This window comes from Carlito syrichta, unplaced genomic scaffold (assembly GCF_000164805.1).
Source record: "Carlito syrichta isolate Samal-C Ts95f unplaced genomic scaffold, Tarsius_syrichta-2.0.1 Scaffold309734, whole genome shotgun sequence".
In the NCBI taxonomy this organism is placed as follows: Eukaryota; Metazoa; Chordata; class Mammalia; order Primates; family Tarsiidae; genus Carlito; species Carlito syrichta.
Window position 1 is genome coordinate 297,181 of NW_007253830.1, and position 22,084 is coordinate 319,264.

General features: G+C 42.8%; 1 protein-coding gene across 1 annotated transcript in view; it reads right to left on the reverse strand.

The window, feature by feature from the left end:
- The window catches only part of LOC103270144 (putative polypeptide N-acetylgalactosaminyltransferase-like protein 3), a 121,219-nt gene that overhangs the window by 44,021 nt on the left and 55,114 nt on the right, over nucleotides 1-22,084 (reverse strand). Inside the window, exons 2-3 of the mRNA XM_021717422.1 lie at nucleotides 6,690-6,875; nucleotides 3,391-3,528 (exon numbers count right to left, since the gene is read on the reverse strand). Of these exons, the coding sequence (XP_021573097.1) occupies nucleotides 3,391-3,528; nucleotides 6,690-6,875 (324 nt within the window). The remainder of the gene's footprint in view (nucleotides 1-3,390; nucleotides 3,529-6,689; nucleotides 6,876-22,084) is intronic.

Here is a 22,084-nt window from a genome sequence, read left to right on the forward strand (position 1 = left end):
TGAGACTCCAACTCAAAAAAAAAAAAAAAAAATAGAATTGTCTAATAATGATAAATTTTGTTACCAAACCGAATTTAATTAATTTGATTTCTTTCATTTAATGCTACAGTCCATCTGAAACCTATTTTAGTATATAAGGAGCTCAGCAGGTAGATGCCCTAAAATATTAACATTGATTACATTTAGGAATTGATATTTGGAGTAATTTTTGGTTTCATCTTTATATTCCTATAGAACATATATATTGCATTTATTCTTTTTTAAAAAGATAGGAAAGTTTGCAAAAATAAAGTCTTTCCTCTTTTAAAAAAATCAGACTACGATCTCTATGTTACCTTCAAGGCCATCACCCTCGACAGCTCCTAGGATATCACTTGTACTGTGGTTGGTGTAAATGACAGCACCTGGGGTTATACCATGCATGGACTGTGGAGCTGTGCACAGCAGCTCTGGCCATCTTTTAGCATTTTGCCATTTTTCTTCTTTTTAAATAACTGTTTTTCTTCTAATTATAAAATTATCACATAACATTAGCACAAATGGGGAAAACGTGACAAAGTGCTCACACAAAAACTGTCTGCAGTCCCACTGCCCAAGGTAATTATGCCTTGCTTGTTTCTAATCTAAAATAGCAGCTAATCCAGTCTTATCATTCTGACTTCTTCTTCTTAAGCATTATAGTATCAATCTTTTTTGAATGTTATTAAGCTTTTTATACGCCATTTGTAATGCCTACAAAATATTTTGAACCATGCATGTATTATCTTTAGCTTATCTTTAAGTTAAATTCAAATAAATTTAAAAATATAGATCACTGAGACGAGCAATTTTACTCCCAAATCTTTGTCCTTATTTCAGATTATTTGCTTGAGATAAGAATGGTGAAGAAAGTATGACTATCATTATGCTTTTTAATACAGGTGGTTTAAATTGTTTTTTAAAAAGCGTGTTTCAATTTACACTCTCACTAGAAATATATGCTCTCTCATATTACCAAGACCTTGCCAGGAAAGAATAAACACATATTCCAAAAATGAATTGTTGTTCATTTGGTAGGAAGGAAAAAAAGCTACATTCATGTATTTAAAATTTATTTTTCAATTTCTTTGATTATGAAATAAATTTAAATTATTCATGCGTTTATCATCCATTTTTATTTTCTCTTGTGTAACTGACTTTTCTTGTACTTTGTGTATTTTTCTTTTGGGATGTTTTATTTTGTCACTTAAATCAACTTTTGTTATTTAATTCAATTTACAGAACTTATTATATATTAATGGTATTATCCATTCATCTAGTATTTGTAGTATATATATTTCCAGTCTGGCATATTATTTCTCTTTCCAGTTGATGTATTGATTGTTTTAATATTTATGAGCTCAGATCTATTACGTGCTTCCTTTGCATTTCCTTCCACAGTTTTCATTCTTAGAAAGCCCTTCCCCAGTCAGAGATCAGATTCATCTCTATTTCCGTATGTTCTTTTATGATTTCTTTTCTTTCATGTAATTCTAACATCCATCTGAAATATACTTTGGTATATGGTGAGCTGTAAGAATCTAAATTGATTTTTGTTTTTCCAAAGAGCTAGGCAATTTACCCAATTGTCTTAGGAATAATCCATTCACTGCCCATCGTTTTTCAGTGCCTCTTTTGTGCTTGATCTTACTTTGATTATAAGAAAAAACATGCTTTTGTTTTGAAGAAGAAAAGACAAGACAGGTAGGACCTATTAATATCTACTGTGGCATGCCAGGTACTGTTCTAAGAACTCTACATATCGTAGATCATTATATCTCCTAACGACCCTATAGAGTAGAAACTTTCATTCCTCCTATTTTATTTATAGATGAGGGGGGAGAAGCCACACAGGTGGCAAAAGTCCACTAGGATTGGAATCCAGCAGGCTGGCTCCCGGGTTTTCACGCATCCCTCACCACCATGGACAATGCCTGCCCCTGCAAGAAGGGAGCGTCCCATCCAAAGTCCAGTGCAGGAGGGTCACTACTCCACACCCTGGCCATTTAACCCGCAGTTGATTTGCTTTCTATAAAAGACATCAGGCACATAATAGGAAAACCCACCATTACGGAAAAATGTAAACATTCTACGTCAAAGGAAGTCTTCTTAACATCAGCCTGGTAGTCACCAGGCGCCCTGGGAAGCCCTGGGGAGAAAACCAAATTGTAGAGCCAGTGGAGTCTCTCTACCAGGTTTGCACCTGGCTCCCAGGCCTGACTTTGTGTCACCAATTCCATCTCCAAAGAGGCACCACAAGAAACTAATACGGTAGGTGCTCAGGTAATAAGGATGCTTTCAGCAATGGTACTTGCGATATTTTAAAATTAGAAACAACACAAAGATCCTCGTTCTCAAGCAAAGCACAGCATATACAAAAAGTGGGACCATACATAGCCATTGATAATGTGGCAGGAAAAAATGTTTAATGACACAGGAAAATATTATCTGTATATTATTGAGTAACATTTCAAATTATTAGGCATTGTGGACAGCATGGTTTTAGTAAAACCATATACACACGTGTGTGTGTATGTATGTATGGACACTCATCTATAAATACATGTGCATGTGCATGCACACACACACACACACATACACACACACAGTAGAGAGGACAGTACTTCAAAATGTACAGGGTTAGGGTTAGGGTTAGGGTTAAGGTTAGAATGCCCATGTCCAATCTTGGCTCCATGATGTATAAGCTCTGTGATCTTATGTAAATTATGTAATTTCTCTAAGTCTCAGTGTTTCTATCAATAAAATAGGAATAATGCTACTATCTCCTAGGATGAGGGCAAAATGAATTTGTATGTGGAAAGCACTTAGACTAGTGCCTGACACTTTGAAAGCACCGAACAATGTTCCTTGTTATTACTATTATTATTTTAAAATTTTCTAAAACTCTATTCATAGTATTTGTCATAAGAGAAAAAGCACTTTCTTTTAATGTTGAGAAAGGTGATATTGTCTCACCATAGAGAATCTGAGAAGACCATCTCCCTCCTTTCTTTGCTGCCAAGTGGCTCCAGTTCACAGCCCTGGGTAGCGGAAGGCTCTAGTCCCTGCCTCTCTTTACACCCAATTTCCTGCTCTACATCTCCACTTACAGGTCCCAGAGGACCTCAAAGTCAAAATGTCCTAAACAAAATCCATCATCTACTACATACTTCCGGCAGAGAAGGCAGCCGCAGCTTTTCATCCATGTTTCCCACCCTATTGCCAGCTGGAAAGAGCCTTGCTGTCTAGGACCTTCACTTCTAAAAAAACACTCGTTGAATGAATGAGTGATTGCATTTTCTCCCAGCAGAGCAAATGATCCACGGCACATTGAACAGCAATCCAAGCAAAAGCATGCAGGGTCTTAATTACCTCCCCGTATGCAATGGTGTTATTGTATCTTCTCATTTCTGGATAAACGTGATCCAGGTACCACTGGAAATTCTTACATTTTAAACTTTTTCTTAATGCTCTTCTTTCGGAGACATCGCCTATGTCAATTCCTGGATTCTGAAAGCAGAGAAAAGCAAAGGGATGTTGGTGACTGTGGAGCTCTGACCAGGGAGGGGCCCAGGTGGAGTCACTTTCAGGCAAAACTTCAGAGAGATCTCAAGGCTTGATGCTTACTCAAAAGGTTGGATGAGGAAATCCATTTGAGTCATCTAGACTCAGGCCAGAGCATCCTTTTCCCGGAGCAAAGTCAGAAAATAATTCAGGAACAAAGTCAGGAAAGACGCTTCCAGACGAGCAGGCCATTCTTGACCATCACCATGTGAGTGGGTTCCTGGGACACACTGATGTTGATGACCTATTCTGAGTTCCTTCTCTCCTACATTTCCTCAGTAACTACCAGAGCCAATTATTAGAGGAATCATTCGATTAAAATGAGAAAATAAATACCTACAACCACCTCCAGTCTATCTTTTCCACACATGCGTGATTTCCCCCTTTGTTGGCTCTTTGTGAAGTTCATTATATGCAGAAGTAAAAATAATTTTCCATTGCAAAGCTTGTAATGATGTTCTAATGAATAATTCACTCTGCTTTAACAGAAATGAACCTGTAATGGCTACAGTGTGCTGACAGGGGAAAATAAAGTATCTGAAATATGATTCCACAGAGTCAGTCACAAGATGGCCACGAATTAGTGAAGACAGGATGCGTTTTGGGGGTTCCAGAGAAGACTTCAAATTATGCCATTAAGATTGCTTCAAGCAGTCAGTGATTTTAAAGGGAAATCCCTTTAAATGTCAAACTTATTAGACTTCAAAGACAACCCTGAGAAGCAATATTTAACACTGTTTCGATACACTTAGCATGATTCATGAAAATGGGCATCTTTGAAAAAGCATGGTAGGTTACCACTGGCATTTGGGACCAGAGGTTTTCTGCAATAACGGAGAAAGCACTTGACTAGAGTTAAAAGACTTGAGTTCTTGTGTGTCTAAGTCACAACACTATTCTAGGTCATGCCTCTTTCTCTGCAAAACAGGAATACTACCACCACTACTAATAATAACAATACCAATTCCACTGACTTCACAGGACTTGGGAGAGGGTTTATGAAGACCTGAATGGACATCCCTGCCCTTGTGCAATGTATAGGACCTTAAATAAGTTACCTCACAGAGCTCCAGTTTCCTCATCTGTAAAATGAACAATGTAATAGTCTGTATCAAACTCGCATTTATTGAGTACTTAATATTTGCTTAGTTCTGTTCTAAGCCTTATTTCGTCTTCATAGGAACCATAGGAGGTAAACATTAACAATCCATGTTTTATGGATGAAAAAACTGAGGCACACAGTTATTATGTCATGAGGTTGTTAGCAAATTGGTTGAGATATTGCAAATATGGAACTTACAAAGTACCTGGAGCATAGTACATGCTCAATAAATGGTACTTATCTTTATATAATAGCAACGAATAAAACACTTATAGTTTAAGAGTTAGAAATTGCTAGGTGGCCATAAGGGAGTTTTCAATTCCTTAGAATGTCTTCCAAAATTTATAACAATAATGAATACATACTTCACTTTCATCCTCTTTACCTACAAAACGTGCACACATTCAACTGTATTTCTGTTGTTCTAGACTCTAGCCTCCTGAAACCCATAGGCTACCAGGAGACTCGGGCAAGGCTGAGACATCTATGAGTGCTCTGGCTGAGGAGATAAATCAAGTTGTAGTTGAAGGTACAGGTTATCCTGCTGTTCCAAGGAGGATGAACAATGCATCCTGTGCCAAGCACTGCTGTAAGCATGTGACATGTATGAGTTCATTTAATTTGCACAATTGCCCCAGGAAGGAAGATTTGATATTATTCCCTTTTTTTTTTTCTTTTTGAGTTGGAGTCTCACTCTGTCACCCAGACTGGAGGGCAGTGGCATGCTCCTGGCCACTGCAGCCTTGACCTACTGGGCTCTGGCGATCCTTCCCCCTCAGCCTTCTAAGTAGCCGGAACCACAGGCGCGTGCTACCACGCCCGGCTAATTTTTGATTTATTGTAGAGATGAGGTCTTGCCAAGTTGCCCGAGTGGGTCTTGAACCCGCGGGCTCAGGCAATCCGCTCGCCTTGGTCTCCCAAAGTGCTGGGATTACAGGCTGAGCCTCCAAGTCCGGTTTATTCCCATTTTTTAGTGAGAGAAAGAAGGTACAGCCAGTCTTCTGTATTCATGGGTTCCACATCCATGGATTCAACTAATTGTGGATTGGAAATATTTAGAAAACAACAACAACAAAAACAATACAGCAATAAAAATAATCCCAATACAAAATACAGCATAACAACTATTTGCATAGCATTCATATTGTATTCAGTATTATAAGTAACCGGGAGACGATTTAAAGTATACAGGAGATGTGCATAGGTTGTATGCAAATACTACACAATTTTATTTAAGGGGCTTGAGCATCTGTAGATTTTGATATCTGAGAGGGTCCTGGAATAAGTCCCCCAAGGATACCAAAGGACAACTATAGAGAGAAGATGAATGGATTTGGTCAAGATGTCATAACTGGTAAGTGACAGTGCTGGGTGCAATACAAGCCACGCACAACCCCTGTGTGACAATCTTGCAGGGCTGTAGTAACATGGGAATTTTTCTTGGCTACATTCTGAGCAGATCATGGAGGAGGGCTACAGAGTCAAAGGATTTGGCATCCAGTAGGAGCATATGTCACCAGGCAGCTGGAGCTCCAGGGGAGGGCACATAGTGACCACGAATGAGGGGTCTGGTGCCAAATCTTTGGGCAGGAACCTTCTGGACACACCGTGTACTCAAGAGCAGGGCAGCCAGATTAACATAAGAAGACTGGGATTAACACAATAGAACGCTTTTAAATCTCCATAAGTGGATTTAGAGATTTCCGTCATGCCAGTCCTGGTGTAAGCAGGAGTTCTAAAATTTTGACATCTGTAAACCCCCTCAAAATGCAATCACAACTTTTTTTTTTCCAGTACCAATAAGTCTTTATTTATTTTTCCCAGGGAAAGAAGGGAAGAGAAAGAGTCAGCATGTGTGTTACAAAATGATTAGAAAATGGAATCACAACTTTTTAAGTATGAGTATCTTTCTGGGGAGGAGCCATTGGCTTATTAAAGAGATAGTGACCTGCCAAATAGTAAAGGTCACTGTTCCGAGGGGTGGGGGACAACTGCTGGGCCCTACCTCCAGCGGCAGGTTCCACGCTATGTACACGTGAGACTTGTAATCGTCCATCCAGACCTCTGCAACCCGGAGAGCATTCCTCTTGGTGTAGAAACCGATGTTGCTATTGTAGGGCTTCTTCTTCCGCTCAATGTGGGCCACCCGTGAGCAAGGAAGGACCTCCATGCTGCCCCCGCAGAGCCACACCTAGAGGTACAAAGATTTCATCAGCCTAACAGAGAAATTCCCAGAGGCCACTGCTGCCTCCCCCAGGCCCAAAAGTGATCATTCAGCCAACTCAGTATGAGTGAGAAGCACATTTTAAATATAAAGCCAATGAGATCTCAAGGTTGGCTAATTACTGCAGTATAGCCTGAACTAACTCGACTAAAACATAAAGAAAAGAAGATTTGGGAGAATTCTTACAGATACATCGGGTCCAGATATAAAATCCAGCTCTGGATAAGAGAGGCTGCTAAACTCAAGGTGCCATGGTAACACATGAGTTTTCTTAAGTTCCCAGCCGTGCACAATTAGCAGCCATAAAGGTTTTCTTTCCCACCTGGCTGAAGTTGTCCCCTGACAAGCTCGAATGAACATTTTATATGAAGAAACAGATCTTTATTCATATCAGCACAGCGTGTGTACAATGGTCTAGTTCTGCATTGTTAATATGCCTTATTTTGGAGTCCTAAGGGCACAAATGCCATGCCTTCTTGAAATATCCACCCCAGTGTCATTCTAGGCAGGCATCATTTGCTGTTGCTGAAGTATTCGGATGGAAGACTTGAAGTGAGGGCTACCTGTAAGAGATGCAAAAGTCCATGAGATATGAGACTTATCCTCTACATGGGCACGGGAGGCATCAAGGCAAGACTCTGCTCCAGGAGGAAAGTTGGACCATCCAACTTCTCTTGGTCCAGGTGGGGAAAACAAAGCACTTCTGACTGTCAAGAAGGACTCATGAGTGGACATGAACTTCTTGGTACCAGTGAGGAAAAGAGGAAAAAGGTGAAAGAGCTCCAGGGATGTGTGACGCTGTTCTGCTGTGAGGGTACTGTATGATCTACATAAGTGACACCTTGCAGGTGAGCTGACACAGGTGGGCACAGACAACGTACGCTCATCCCAAGATGGGTCACTTCAAGTTGTTCTACATTTAGTCTCCCAGAAACCTCCACATCAAGGATGATGGGACACTCATGAGTGTCTGCACACCTCCCTTGGACATTTGTTGATTTAATTTGGTGGCAAAATTCATGTGCTGTGTCTGTGTGTGATCTGTTTCTGGCTCTCAATTTTGGCTACACCACAAGGAAATAATACAGATGGAAAATTCTCCCATAAGCAGGTATCATCTCTTTGCCTGCTTCTTCCAGGAGGAAAATGTGAGCTAAGAAGATTAGTAGACAGTGGGTGGTCCAGATTTTTTGGATCTGGGACAAACTGGGTACCCCCACATGTGAGGCTAGACCGAGCTGCTGGCAGTGGAAGAAGTCAAATCAGGGAGGCAAAATGTGGCAAGACAAGAGGTCTGGGAATAAGGACAAGAAACCTGTGTCTTACAAGGTAAAACAAAATAGCTGAATTTCAAGGGATGGCAATATACAAAGATACAGGGCTTCACAGGGATGTTGCAAGATTCAGAAAATGAATGGAAAGATGTCCAATATTCCCATGTTCATGGATTGGAAGAATTAATATCTCAAGATAGAATACTCCCCAAATTGAACTAAAGATTCAGCATAATCCCTATCAAAATCCCAGCTGGCTTCATTGCAGAAATTAACAAGCTGATCCTAAAATGTAAAAAGAAATATAAGGAGCCCAAAATAGCTAAAACAATCCTAAAAAGAACAAATTTGAAGAACTTCACTTCTCAATTTCAAAACTTAATATAAAGCTACCATAATTAAGCCAGTGTGATACTGCCATAAGGATGGACATAAAGAAACAGAATAGAATTAAGGGTCTGGAAATAGACCCTCACATTTATGATCAATTGACTTTCAACCAAGAGGCCCAAAAACTTCAGTGGGAGAAAGAATAGTCTTTTCAGCAAACTGTTCTAGAACAACATCCAGAGGAATGAATTTGGACTCAAATCACACCATAATACAAAAATTAGCTCAAAATGGATCAAAGATCTAAATGTAAGAGCTAAAACTATGCAATTCTTAGAAGTAAACGTAAGGGTAAATTTTCATTTCATACCTGGGATTAGGCAGATGTCCAACAACAGATGAATGAATAAACAAAATGTAATTATGCCCATACAATGGAATATTGCTTGGCAATAAAAAATAAAATACTGAGCTACACTACAACAAGGATGAACCTAGAAAATATGCTAACAAAATAAACCTGTCACAAAGAACCCATATTGTACGACTCCATTCATATGAAATGTCCAGAACAGGAAAATCTATAGAGACTGGAAGTAGACTGATGGCTGCTTGGGGTAGTCGGCGGGGGAGGGGGGCTAGAGGGGTTGGAAGAAGCTGAAGTGACTGGTAATGGGTATGAAGTTTCTTTTTAGAGTGATGAAAGCATTCTAATATTGATCATGGTGAAATTGCACAGCTTGTTGAATAGACTAAAAAAACCACTGAGTTGTACACTTTAAATGGATGAATTTTAATGGTATGCAAATATCTTCACAAAGCTGTTTTAAGATAGAGATAGATAGATAGATAGATAGATAGATAGATAGATAGATAGATAGATAACAGATCTATAGAGAGATGGGGGGAAGATTTAGGAGGTGAATTTCAGTCTGGGAGGCTCAGGACGACAAACGCAAAGCAGAGCTCTTTGAGGACTTGTTGCCAAGCAGGGGTATGAGGGACCTTAGCTAAAGCCTGAAACCCAGTCATGAGAATAGAGGTGCCGGATGGGAACAGAACCCTTCACAAGCAGTGCAGTCTAAGGTCAGGATTGCTCCAAATTCTGCAGTGCAACCCGGCTCACGCAAGGGATCAAGTGGACGTAGCTGTCAGAAACGGAGGTAAGAGGATGTCAGAGTGAGGTTGGACCCTGTGTCAGACAGAGCCTTCTAAGCAGGGTCAGGGAAATGGTGTGCCTGGCAGGTGGCAGGCAGCTCAGCACATCGGCCCTGTATGGCAGAAACATGCCCTGGGCTCTGCAGTGTAGATATCAGCTGGCACACTCAGTGGACACCAATTCAGAGACACTCAGCTCTTTCTGTGGAGTCTGGGGAGAGGTAAGGGCTCCTGGAGTGTTAGATGTCTTGAAGGTATGCCTTTTTGTGGGGCTCAGCCTGCCCAGAATGAATTGCTGGCCCAGGAATCCTGCTGCTGGCCTGGATGCCTGTAACACTGGCAGTGTCTGGCACATACTGTGGTCATCATTCACCTGCCCCAGCCTAGGTCTACCCCTTAGCCAGTTACCTCTGGATACTCAGTTTGGGTTTAAAGCCCTAAGGGTGAGCAGCACATCTTTTGTGAGACAGAAAATGAGAGCTCGCCTTTGCCGTGCCCTTCCCCACCCTCCATTTCTACAGACCTCTCACCTGAGGGGGGCAAGTGGCTCCCCTCTGCCTATTCCAGCTCCCAAGACCAGTCGAGTGATGACAGTCCAGCACCAAGCACCAAGTCCCTCATTAAGTCCTCACAGATGAGGAAACAGAGGGTCAGAGAGATGGAGTGAGTAGTTCATAATCCCACAGTCAGTAAGTGAGGGAGCCAGAACTACACCTTCAGCCACATGTGGTAGCAGCAGGCACTGATGCCACCTGCCCAGGGAGAGCTGACCTATGGCTGCAAGCCTCCTCAGTCAGTTTCATCCCTCACTCCTGGCGTCAGGCTGGATCCTCTCACCTGTGTTGTAACCACAGTGAGTGAGGGGAACAGTAAAGGGTCCTGTGGGGACAGAGCAGGGTGGGTGCACAGGCCCCAAGGAAGCTCTGTGGATCTGCGGTGGCACCAGCGACACTCTCAGGGTCAGTGGTCAAAGCCTCCTGATGTCCAAAGCCATATGGCTGCACAGCACCTCAAGGGAAGCTGGAAAGAGACCAGGAGACAAGTGATTCTCTAGGCCTGGGGCTCTGCTCTGAGTTGTCTGGAGGTGGTCACCGGCAGAGCCCATGGGCTGGCTCTAAGTGACAATGACTTGAAGTCTGCCAGTGGTTAAACAACTGGGTCTAGAAAGCAGAAGTAAAGAAATTTAAGAAAGGGGACTGAATGCCTATAAGCCTTAGCAGTATACCATAGTCCAGCTAAGGCCGCTACTGGGTGGTATTCCAGGAAGGACTGGAATTCCAGCTCAACCTCTGAGGTCACTTGAAAAATCTGGAAGCAAAAAGAGCTCCCTCAGCAGGTTGTTGTCCAGTTTATCTTTCTGCCAGAAATCAGGACCAGCTATCAGGGCCCCAAGTACAGCTGATCCCAAGGAAAAGTCCCAAGGTCTGTTCTGTGCATCACTGTTTATCAGTCCAAATAGTGAGTTCCTAGACAGGCTGGAAGAAATGATGCGGAAGGGAAAGTCATGGCAATGTAGGAACAAAAGCCAGATTGGCACATCTCTGATACCAAAGAAAAGAGCAGATGAAACTGCCCCAATGGAAAAGTACCCCAGGCCAGGGATCCTGACATGCAGGAGGGAGTAGATCCTCCAGGTGGGCTGGAATGGGCCAGGAGAAAGGCACACTCTAAGCTCTGGAACCAGTTTTGGGAACGGAAAACCCAGGACAGGGCTCCCGGTGACCCTTTGCTAGGGAAGTGGAGAGGTGGCCATGCATAGATGACAGTGGGCCACCAGGAGGTTTTGTGACTCCAGGAACAGGCATTCATTCATTAATTGGTTCACCCAAAATGATCCATTCAGGGCCTGCTGATCAGGACAGGGGGATGAAACAGGGTGTCAGCAGACAAGCTCCTTGCTATTACGAAGTTGATGATCTAGCAAGGGAAACACGTCAATCAGAGAGGCACAGGCAGAAACACACCATCACAAACGGGGCTCTTCCATGAAGGAAAGCAACACAGTGCTACAAAAACCAACATGTCATAAGGGAATGTGGCCAGTGGGCTCAGGGAAAGAAACACTAAGATGAAATCTGGAGGGCAAGGCTGAGGCAGGTGAAAAACGCGGGGAAGAGTCCCAAGCATAGAGGCAGCCATCACAGTTGCAATGACCTTGCAGAGGAGAGTGCATAGACTGTATTTAAAGAGGGCAGCAACAATGCTGCCCACATTCCTCAGCAATGTGACATTTTTGCTCTTCCTGTAAAAAGGTTGGATCTGTTTCCCATCCCCTTGGGAATCTGGGCTGATCTTATGACTTGCATTGATTAATAGAATGCAGAAGTGCCATCTCACACTGTTCAAGATTAGGTCCTAGGAGACTTTGCCACTTCTATTTCTCCCCGTTGTAATCCTAGCCCACCATGCAGTGAGGAAGCTGAGGATAAAAGGCCATGGAGTGAAAAGAGGTCCAGCCTTTCCCAGTTGTCCTTGTTGAGTAGCAAGGCATTTGAGTGAGGCCATGTGGTACCAGATACCCCCAAGCCAACATACAAACTACCAGTGCATGAGAAAGCCCAGCCAATGCCACGTGGAGCAGAAGTACCACTCAGCTGACCCCAGGCCAAACTTCCAAACTTAAGAATCTCAGGCAAATCAATTGTCTTTTTAGGCCACTAGATTTGGGCTTATACAGCAACAGATAAGTGACACACATAGATTATTCAAGGAAGTGAAAGAATATCCAGGGGGCTAGAACTGAGAAAGCGGACTCAGAAAGTAGGGATGGAAAAGAGGTGAGTAGTTGAACGAACACTGCCAAGTCACAAGTAAAGCCACATCCCCTCCCTTTCCCGAAAATGGTGGCCTGGCAAACTAAAATGGCGATTGAAACGGTGCCTTCCTTTGTTCTTCCTGGGTGCCTTCCTGTTCTCCCTCTGCACCCTTTCTCGCACCCGCGAAAAATCTGACAACCTACATGAAGCTCTGCCAGCCAACCTATAGATGACAGACAGGTCGCCCTAAGCCCCTATAAAAGCCACAGCGCCCTTGCCTCGGTGCTACAGCCTGACCCTCAGGTCCTGTAGCCACCGCATTCGACCCATTAAATCTCTTGGCCTTAACGGGTGTTGAGTCTCACTGTGTGCCACCATCTTTCAGTAGTGGGAAACAAAATTGGGTGGGGGAGGGCAGGATCCATACCAGGCAAGGGTCTGTAGGCTACATTCAGAAAACTGATCTTTGTTCTCAGTGAGAAGCCACTGAAGGATGTAGATTAGAAAAGATCATTCTGGCTGAAATGTGGGAAACAGATTGGCATTGAGAAGAGGAGAGACAAAGAAAACAGGAGGGTGTTGCTGCTATGCAGAGAAGAAAAGTCAATAGCTTTAGCTAGAGCAAAAGAATAGAGCTGTGGCCAGATTTGAGAGATTTTTTAATAGGCAAAATATTTAGTAATGGATTGCAAATGGCTGGAAGGGAGAAGGTCTTTGAATTACACTTAAGTTTGTTGTTTGTGCCACTGGATATACCAAAGCATCATACACTGAAATAAAAAGTCTGTCCAAACCTATCCAGAACTCTGGGGTGTGGGAGGGATGTGCCAAAAGAGACCATCAGAAGACTCTGGGGGCTGGGAAGTCCTAGCCAGGATATATTCCTTCCGTTCTGCTTTCTGACAGTTGATGCTCTGGAAGAAGAGGACACCGTGGAGATCAATGTCAATGGGCAGGGCTGGATTTCCATTATCTGAAGAAAGTCTTCTAGGGTATATTGGTTTAACGACATCTTTTGATACGTGTTTTGATATATTCAACTCCTATCACTTAATAAATTCTTTCACTAATTCATTAGACTCTAAGAGATCGTGGAAAGTATGTCATCAAACACGGTGAAATTTGGTATTTCCAGCATTATCCCTGGACCACTGCCTGGCTGACGTTGTCCCTGTGGATCCTTAAAAGGTCTTTCCTTCAAAGGCAGGATGAGAAGCTGGCTCAGATCCCTGGTCCCAAATCTGGCTGTGACTTCAAATCACCAGGGGAGCTCTTTGAAATGCTGACCACCTGGATCCCATTCTCATTCTATGAGTCACATTCTTCATGGGGTAAGCTGAGGCTCCAGGGAGTGTGTTAAAAGTCCTCCCCTCCCCCATGGGATTGGGAACGACCAGCCCATAGAAGATTTTTATATTGTTTCTGAAGCTGTGATTTTATGACTTAGTTTTATAGTGGCAGAAAGAAACAAGCTGGGGCTGTGCCCTCCCAAAGCCTGGGCAGCTGGACAGTGGTTCCAGGGGCCCCCAGGAAGAAGTACAGGCTTCTGAGGAGAACCCAGGGCACCAGGCACATCCCAGGCCACCTTCTCCCTCAAACCCCTATCACCAAGGAGCCTGGGCTGCCAGGAAAGGGAGCCCAAAACTCCTGGGAGGCCAAGCAGCCAAAGCCAGCGTGATCAAATTGTTTATATTAACCATTCTTGTAGGTTGCGGACTCCAAATATTTTTGTTATGCTTAAAAATTCAAAGCATATCTTCTCCAGTATATTTACTTATTCATCTTTAAGTATATGCACATACTACTATGCTAATATACTTTATACATGAAAATGGATAGACACATAGAAATCCAAAAATTATATTAAAATCTGAGTGCTAATATATTTCCGCTGTACCCTCGATGGATCATCTTGTGTAACCCTCTAAAAACCACTGCCCCAAGAGTGAGGGGGCTGTTCTCACATCATTTCATAGGCCTCTAATATTCAAGGTCTGGTCCTACTGCTCAAGTTTTAGAGGCCCTCTCTTTCTCAAAAGCAGCAGGAGGTACCATTCAGGCATAAGTAGGTTTGGAGCCAAAATAATCTGATGAGAGTTTTTGATTGTGTCATGAAATTGTGAACAGTGAGCACCCTGAATATGTGAAAGCCACTTTTCCAGGGAACTTCAAGGCGCTGTCTGGGAGTGGTTCTCTCTGGAAAGAGCTTGCATGCTATTATAGGAGGGGGCCCAGAGCAGAAAGACAATGAGCCCGTTTTCCCCACACCATCCTTCACCTCTCTTCGCTCAAATTGAACAAAAAAGCTGTATAAACCAGAAAAAAACCCAGGTACCATCCCTGAGACTTCTTCCCCAGGTGCCAGGCAATCCCTCATCATATCCTGCAGAAGAGACCTCTTCACTTCAACTCAACTCCATCCACCTCCTCCTCCTCCATCACCCTGGTTCAAGCCACCACCATACCTCACTGATACCACAGTCATCACCTCCTGATCCAACTCCACCCAATCTGACCTCCACTCAGCAGCCAAAGTGGTGCTAACTGATCATACCATGCCCTCACATACTTCAATGGCTCCCACTGAAAGTAAGTCCTCAGTCTTCACATGGCCTTCAAGTCCTTGCCTAGCCTCCCCACACGGATCATCCCTGCAGTTCCCTTCAACCCCCACAGTATTTTTTTTTAGTCCTTCCCTGTGCCCCACGCCTGCCTGGGATGTTCCTCTCCTACCTGCCTAGTTAACTCCTACTCAGACGTCAGCCTTCAGTTCCATTATCAGTACCTCTAGCTCTTTCAAGGTAGACCAGGGACGTGGTTTCTGGCTTGGACTCAGGTTCCTGACTGCCTGCTTTCAGTCCTGGCTCCACAGTTTATTAGCTGGCCTTAGGTAATTCACCTATTTGTGTCTCAATCATCTGCACGGTGAAGAATAAGAATAATAACAATCCTGACTTCTCAGGATGGTTGGGAGATTTATATGAGATGTGATACACGTCAAATGTTCAGAGCAGGTACCGATTAAGTGCTCAGTACACGTTATCTGTGTCATCATTGTCATTACTCCAGAATTCTGTGCTGAATTTCGGATCCACATTTATGTTATGTTCCCAGAGCCATCACAGGAAAGAATGGGTTGGATGATGTTTCTAAAAGTGCCCTGACCAGGCACTGAATATGTTGGGGGGGACTGTCATGATCATAAGATGCTCAGGCATGTTCAGAAACAATCCCCTCCCAAATGTCTAGACCTGCCTCTGAAGTGCTAGTGTAGACCCTGCCTTCAGAGTCTGGTCAACACTCTCCCTCAGATATGGTCCTCTCTGCTCCCATACCTCACCCTCCATGCTCAGGCCCAGACCTGTAATGGCTCTGGTGGCAACCACAGATATCCCGGGAGATGGCTATGGAGTCCAAACTTGCCCAGTAATGGTGTGACTTCCTGTTGCATCAGAGCTGAGCCCACCTAGCTGTGGCATCTTACAGAACATTACAGTTCCCTTCACAAGTATGTTTGGCTTTTCTCCCTATGAAGATGATGAATACTGTGATTCCAGTGAGAGAATTCCAAGGGACAAAGCAGGTCAGTCAGCTAGAAAGGGATGTAAGAAATAAAATTCTTTCTGTGAAGACCTTTGGTTTATTTTCAGCAAACTTTCTAAGTGTGTATGCACACAGATATCTGAAGTAAAAGAGACTTCACTGACATGTCTTAGAAAAATGAAAACAGCTGTCACTATGTTTCACCATGTATGTCTGGAATATAAGAGAAAAAATTCTCACCCCTATCTGAAAAGGTTATATACTGTACGTTCCAACTATATGGTATGAGAAGGAACCCCCCCCCCCCAAAACCGGAATTATCTTTTGGAGGGTTGGTTCCTTGTAGTACAGGCTTCCCTCACTAGGTAAACATTCTAGGAACCCATCAGCAACAATGTACCAGCTAGCGTTGCTGTGAAAGGCTGCGTTGGCTTCAATCGATTTTCGTTTTTTGTTTTTGTTTTTTTTTAAGATTCTTTCAAGGTGTTTGGCCATTTCCTGATGGGAGATTTACGAGTGCAGCTGCCCACACTATGTTGAGTGTTCTACAATTTTTGACAAAAAAGCATGACCCCCCATGTCCCACCTTCCTTATTCACCTGATCTCGCCCTGAGTGATTTCTTTTTATTGCTTCCCCTGATGAAAAAAGTCCTCAAAGGGAAATGTTTTGTCAATGTGGAAGAAGTGAAACAAAAAATGGCAGGAGTACTATAAGGCATCAAAATTGACAAGTTGAAAAACTATTTGAGGAGTGGAAAAAGCATCTTGACAACCATATTGCACCAAAAGGAGAGTACTTTGAAGGTGGCTGAAGTTTAAACATGTAAGAATAAATACACACTTTTTTTTATAAATAAATTCTGTTTTTTGGGGACGTCCCCCTCATATTTTGGAAAGGCAAAACTATAAAGACAATAAAAAGATCAGTGCTTGCTGTGAAATTAAAAACAAAAAACAAAAAAAAAAACCTTTGCCCCTCTGATCAACTGAACGAATCCCTCTTGGCCAAGGAGATCCCAGAAAAACGAAGTTTTCCAGCTATGATGAGACAGGAGGTTGGTCACACCTCAGTTTACCTGCCTCAGACCTTTTTTTTTTTTTTATTTGTACAAGTCCTGGCAAAAAACAAAACAAACGAAAAACCAAAGACTCCTCCACTGACATCAACCAACTACATGAAGCCGAGGCCAGACTTCTCTACCCTTTCATAGTTTTGGCATGGTAACTGACCAGTTGACAAAGCATTCCTTCCTGATAAATGACCACCGACCACAGACTGGTTCTGGCTGGTTTATAAAACCTGCACACCTTTGTGCCCTATGTTTTACCCTTTGACATACAGAGCCTAATTTTATTGCATTTTATTGTTAAGTCTCCATCCCAAAGTGAACACAGAACATATGTAACATAACATGTTGCTTACCATACAGGCACATGATTCCCCTCATGAATATTCTTTCTATAATCTGTTGAATATGTATATTTAGCCAGGCTGTCTAGCATAATACTCCTGTCCCATTGTTCTGCCAATGAAGTACCTGCTTTCAATCTTAGCTGGAGGCTCTGCTTCCCAGCCTGCAGGTTGCAACCCATTGTAGGAAATAAAGTTGTTTCCGAGTTTATAGCGCCTGTTACTTTAAGGTGACCCTGCTTTTTTTTTTTTTGAGTTGGAGTCTCACTCCGTCACCCAGACTGGAGTGCAGTGGCACGCTCCCGGCCACCACAGCCTCCACCTGCTGGGCTCTGGCGATTCTTCTGCCTCAGCCTTCCAAGTAGGTGGATCTACAGGCATGCGCTACCACACCCAACTAATTTTTGATTTATTGTAGAGATGAGGTCTCGCCAAGTTGCCAGGTGCAGGTCTCGAACTCGCGGACTCAGGCAATCCACTCACCTCGGCCTCCCAACGTGCTGGGATTACAGGCTGAGCCACTAAGGGTTGTGTAAAGGGAGAGATCAATGGAGAGGCACAGAGGACTTTTAGGGCACTGAAAATACCCTGTATGATACTGTAATGGTAGGTATATGCCATTATACATTTGTCCAAACCCATAGGATGTACAACATCAAGAGTGACCATGATGTAAACTATGAACTTTGGGTGATAATGACATGTCAATGTATGCTCACCAGTTGTAACAAATGTATACTCTGGTGCAAACTGGGAATAATGGGGCAGGTTATGCATTTGTGGGGGCAGGGGTACATAGGAAATCTCTGTATCATTTGCTTAACTTTTCTATAAACATCAAACTGCTCAAAAAATAATTTTTAAAAAAAAGTGAAACTGAGGGCTAACCTAAATAAGTTCACCAAACTTGCTTGCTTTTAGTCATTTACTTCGAGTTGATCTTAAATCTCCCAGTAGCGAGTCCTACAGACAAATAATACATAACCAAATTCCTGCTAGCTCATTTACAGATAACATCTTTGACTAGGGGTCACTGTAGTAGCAGGTGCTTAAAGTTGTTTTTCAGGAACTAGGGGGCAGCTCTTGTCCAGTGGAGACCACCAACCCTTCAGCAGGGCTTGTGTGGGTGCCTGAAGAGAAGAGTCACTTTTTTACATCAGTGGGTCAAAACTTCACCCTCATATTATGTTAACATTGCCATTTTCTGCACATGTGTCCTTTGAAGAGCCGCATAGCTTGATAATACTTTTGCAGGATCCTTGCTTACCTCACCTTTCTTACCTGCCAATCACCTTTTCCCACACTTTAGGCCACCCTGTTTTTTATCCCATAAGTACCTCCAATCCCTATTTGTGGGGAGGTGGATTTGAGACCTGTTCTCCTGCCTCCTTGCTTGGCTGCCTCATGAATAAACTCTTTCTCTTTCACAAAAGCCGTTGTCTCAGTGATTGGTTTGCTGCATGCAGGCAGAACATACGTGGCTAGTAACAAAAGCTAAGCCCTTTAAAAGGGTGAGTGTGCAAAGGAGTCAAAAAGCTGAGAATTAAGTAAACACTTAAATGAATCTTTGTGGGTTTGTGACCCCCACCTCCTGATCTGGATCCTATGAAATTCTGGGGCCATACAGGCTCCTATAGTCCCTACAGCAACCCTCTGGGGACAGGTGTACTTACCTGAAGCTTCCACTCCAGGGTCTTCATTTGCACAGGTTCCTTTCAAGACCTGACCTTTGTATCTGATTTTGCATTTGTCAAGAGGGTCTCCCAGGCTGCAGAAGCATCAGGCCCCATAGAAGCCGGATACCCTGGACTAGGGGCTTCTCCATCCAACCCTTTAGGGAGTGGGTCTCGCAGATGTTTTCCTCCCCACTGATAGAAAATCTTCCTTCTATCAGATTCAAGTCGCTTTGGAAGCTATTTAAACCCATTTATGTTGTTTAAAAGCAACATTGGAGAAACTTTCAATACAGAAATTATAAAAATAACCTCATTTGGTAATCCAAGTGCAGGCAAATTGTAGCCTTTTGTCTGTTGGTAAAATCTGATCCAAAACAATACAGATTTCTGGCTAAGAGAACATTTAAATTTTTTACTCCCATCCTACCAATGTTTTTTGGGACTTCCTGGTAACTGTCTTACCAGAGAGCAAGTTCTCCCTGCTGAACACGAGAATTTTCCCCATTGTTCCCCTCTGCCATGCTGGAGATGGTGAGCTGACTTTTCCCAGTTTAAATGCACAATCTCTTCCACTAAATTGGATGGCTGCATAATGGCTTTCCTCCTAAAGTCCTTTTATAAAAATTCAATTTCAATCTTCTGCTTTATTTATTACTGTTTCTCAGAAATAGGATTTACAAATATGGACCGCAAGACATATCTCAATTTAAGTACCGCAGTTGCAAGGATCCCTAAATACATGGATCTTATTGGCAGTCGATGCAAGTCATTTCTCTTAATACAAGATGAGGAATTAAGATGAAGCGTAGTAAGGGATGTGCAATTCAGAGGAGAAAAGAAATGCAGATCGAAAGCAGCTTGTTCTATGGAGTATGGAAGAGGGATTAGGAGCACTTTTTCCTTTTCTTTTGATTTTTGTTGCTGTTGCTTATGCACTTAAAAAATAATATGGGGGGGGATAATGTTGGTCTAGGTCCACCAGTTTAAAATTCAGCCCAGCCTTATGATCCAACCTGACAACACGTTATTGTCCTAGAGGGTCAGGGCTTCCATGTTAGGACATTAGCCAAAAGCCTGGGTCAGCAGTGTTTAGGCCAGCTTTGCCCTGTCCTCTCCACCTCCTCCCGTTTCTCTTTCTCCTCTTATCTCTTCCTTTGCTCCCCTGCATTCTCTCTTTCCCTACCACCCAGGGCTTCCACATCTGCTTGCTCTTGCTCTGTGTCTGTGTCTGTCCTCTCAATTCTGCCAGTTCACATACTCCTTCCTCGGTCCCTCCCTCCCCTATAGCAGCTCCAATTAATATGAAGTATTTTATTGCTCTTTGTGTTCTCAGCACCCAGCCTGCTGCCTTTAACTTCTAACAATTTACCCTCTTTAGTCATTCAATTCAGTGCCACCTATATGTTTACTAAGAGCTCAGAGCTAAATGCTGCCAGGGATATAAAGATAATTTAGACATGGATCTCACTGCCGGGCTCATAGCCTTTATTGTTTCCTCAAAGCTTAAAAATTAGAACGCCAGGAAAGTGTTGAGAAGTCCTTCAGAACCTTCGCTGTCTGTGGGGGGTGAGCACATTATACCCACACCCCTATCTATGCCTATCATCCATCCTTCTCTACCACTTAGTTGCATTTTGCCTGGAATTAAAGAGAAGCTGGTAGGGTTCAATTATATTTAAGCTACGCTTAACTGTAGAAGGAATGTAAATTGCATCTAATTCTGTGTCTTGTTGACAAAAAGATGTCAAAGTCTGGAAAATATTTAAGATGGTTTACTCTTGAGTCAAACTTAAGGAATTAAGCCTGGATACACCCATCCTCAGGAGGTCCTGAGAATGTGTGCTTACTGTGGCCAAATGGCAGCTTGACTGCATACAGTGTCGGGGCAGCAAAAGTTACAAAAACCATAAATCAATACATGTGAGATTTTTCATTGGTTTGGCCCAGGAAGGAGAGACATTTCCAAGTGGGTTAAGGAGGGAGACTTGCAGGTTATATGTGGATTCAAAGATTTCTTGAATTTACAGTTCCTATCCAAGGATTTGGGAAGTCAATAGAGGAGATGCTTTGTTAAGATAAGGTGGTGGAAAACTCCAGGTTTATTGATATGTATATGAAGCCCCATATGTGATAGACTTCAGGGAGAATAGATAAATGTCTCATGAAGTTTTCTGAGTGTTGTAATCCACAGAAGATGGCTTTTCAGGGCCATAAACCTTCTTTATTTATTATGTTATATTATGCCAGAGTCGGGTTGGAAAGCAGACTTTAGGATATAGGGTAATAGGGTAATAAAACTCTGTTTGGTGAGTCCTTATTAGGCAATGACTCCACATGCCTTTCAGTTAGGCATTTGGGTAAGAGGAAAAAAAAGGTCAGGTTTAGTCCTCAGTCTTCAAAACCAGAAGACTGTTTACAGTGATCTGGAAGATACTGGTATGCCTGCATCTTTTAAAATAGCATGAAGTCTCATGGCCCAAGAGGCCAGCAAAGCTTGTGATCATGTTCTATGGTGCTCAAGTTCCCTAACTGAACCCAACTTGGTCAAGGCTAAATGAAAGGCATGGCCAATTACTGCTCCCAGAAATCTGCATAAAGGGATAGTGGTACTGGATTGTCTAGAGTTTAAGGCTAAGACTAGGGAGAGGCCAGAACTGCTCAGTTCGCCATGATATTGCCAGAGTAAACAGCCCATCTGCCCATTGGCCACCATCTAATAAGGTCTTTCTGTTTTTTATAATGCAATCAACTAGGTAAGCCTGAGACATACCTTGGAGAGAACCTTGGTTGGATACTTATTGAACCCTTCTTTCTTACCCAGGAGAGGCCACATAAGGTTAATGAGAATTACAAACCAGGATTTAGGCAGAATTATAGTGAGGCATTGATCAGGGTATGCTGGTGCACTTTGACACACTTCCCTACAGCTGCTAACTAAGAGTCACTTGACACGTTGAACACCTGTTCCCTCATCATTCCTATAGATACAATCTCTGACACTGGACCTTTTTATTCAGTAATTGCTTA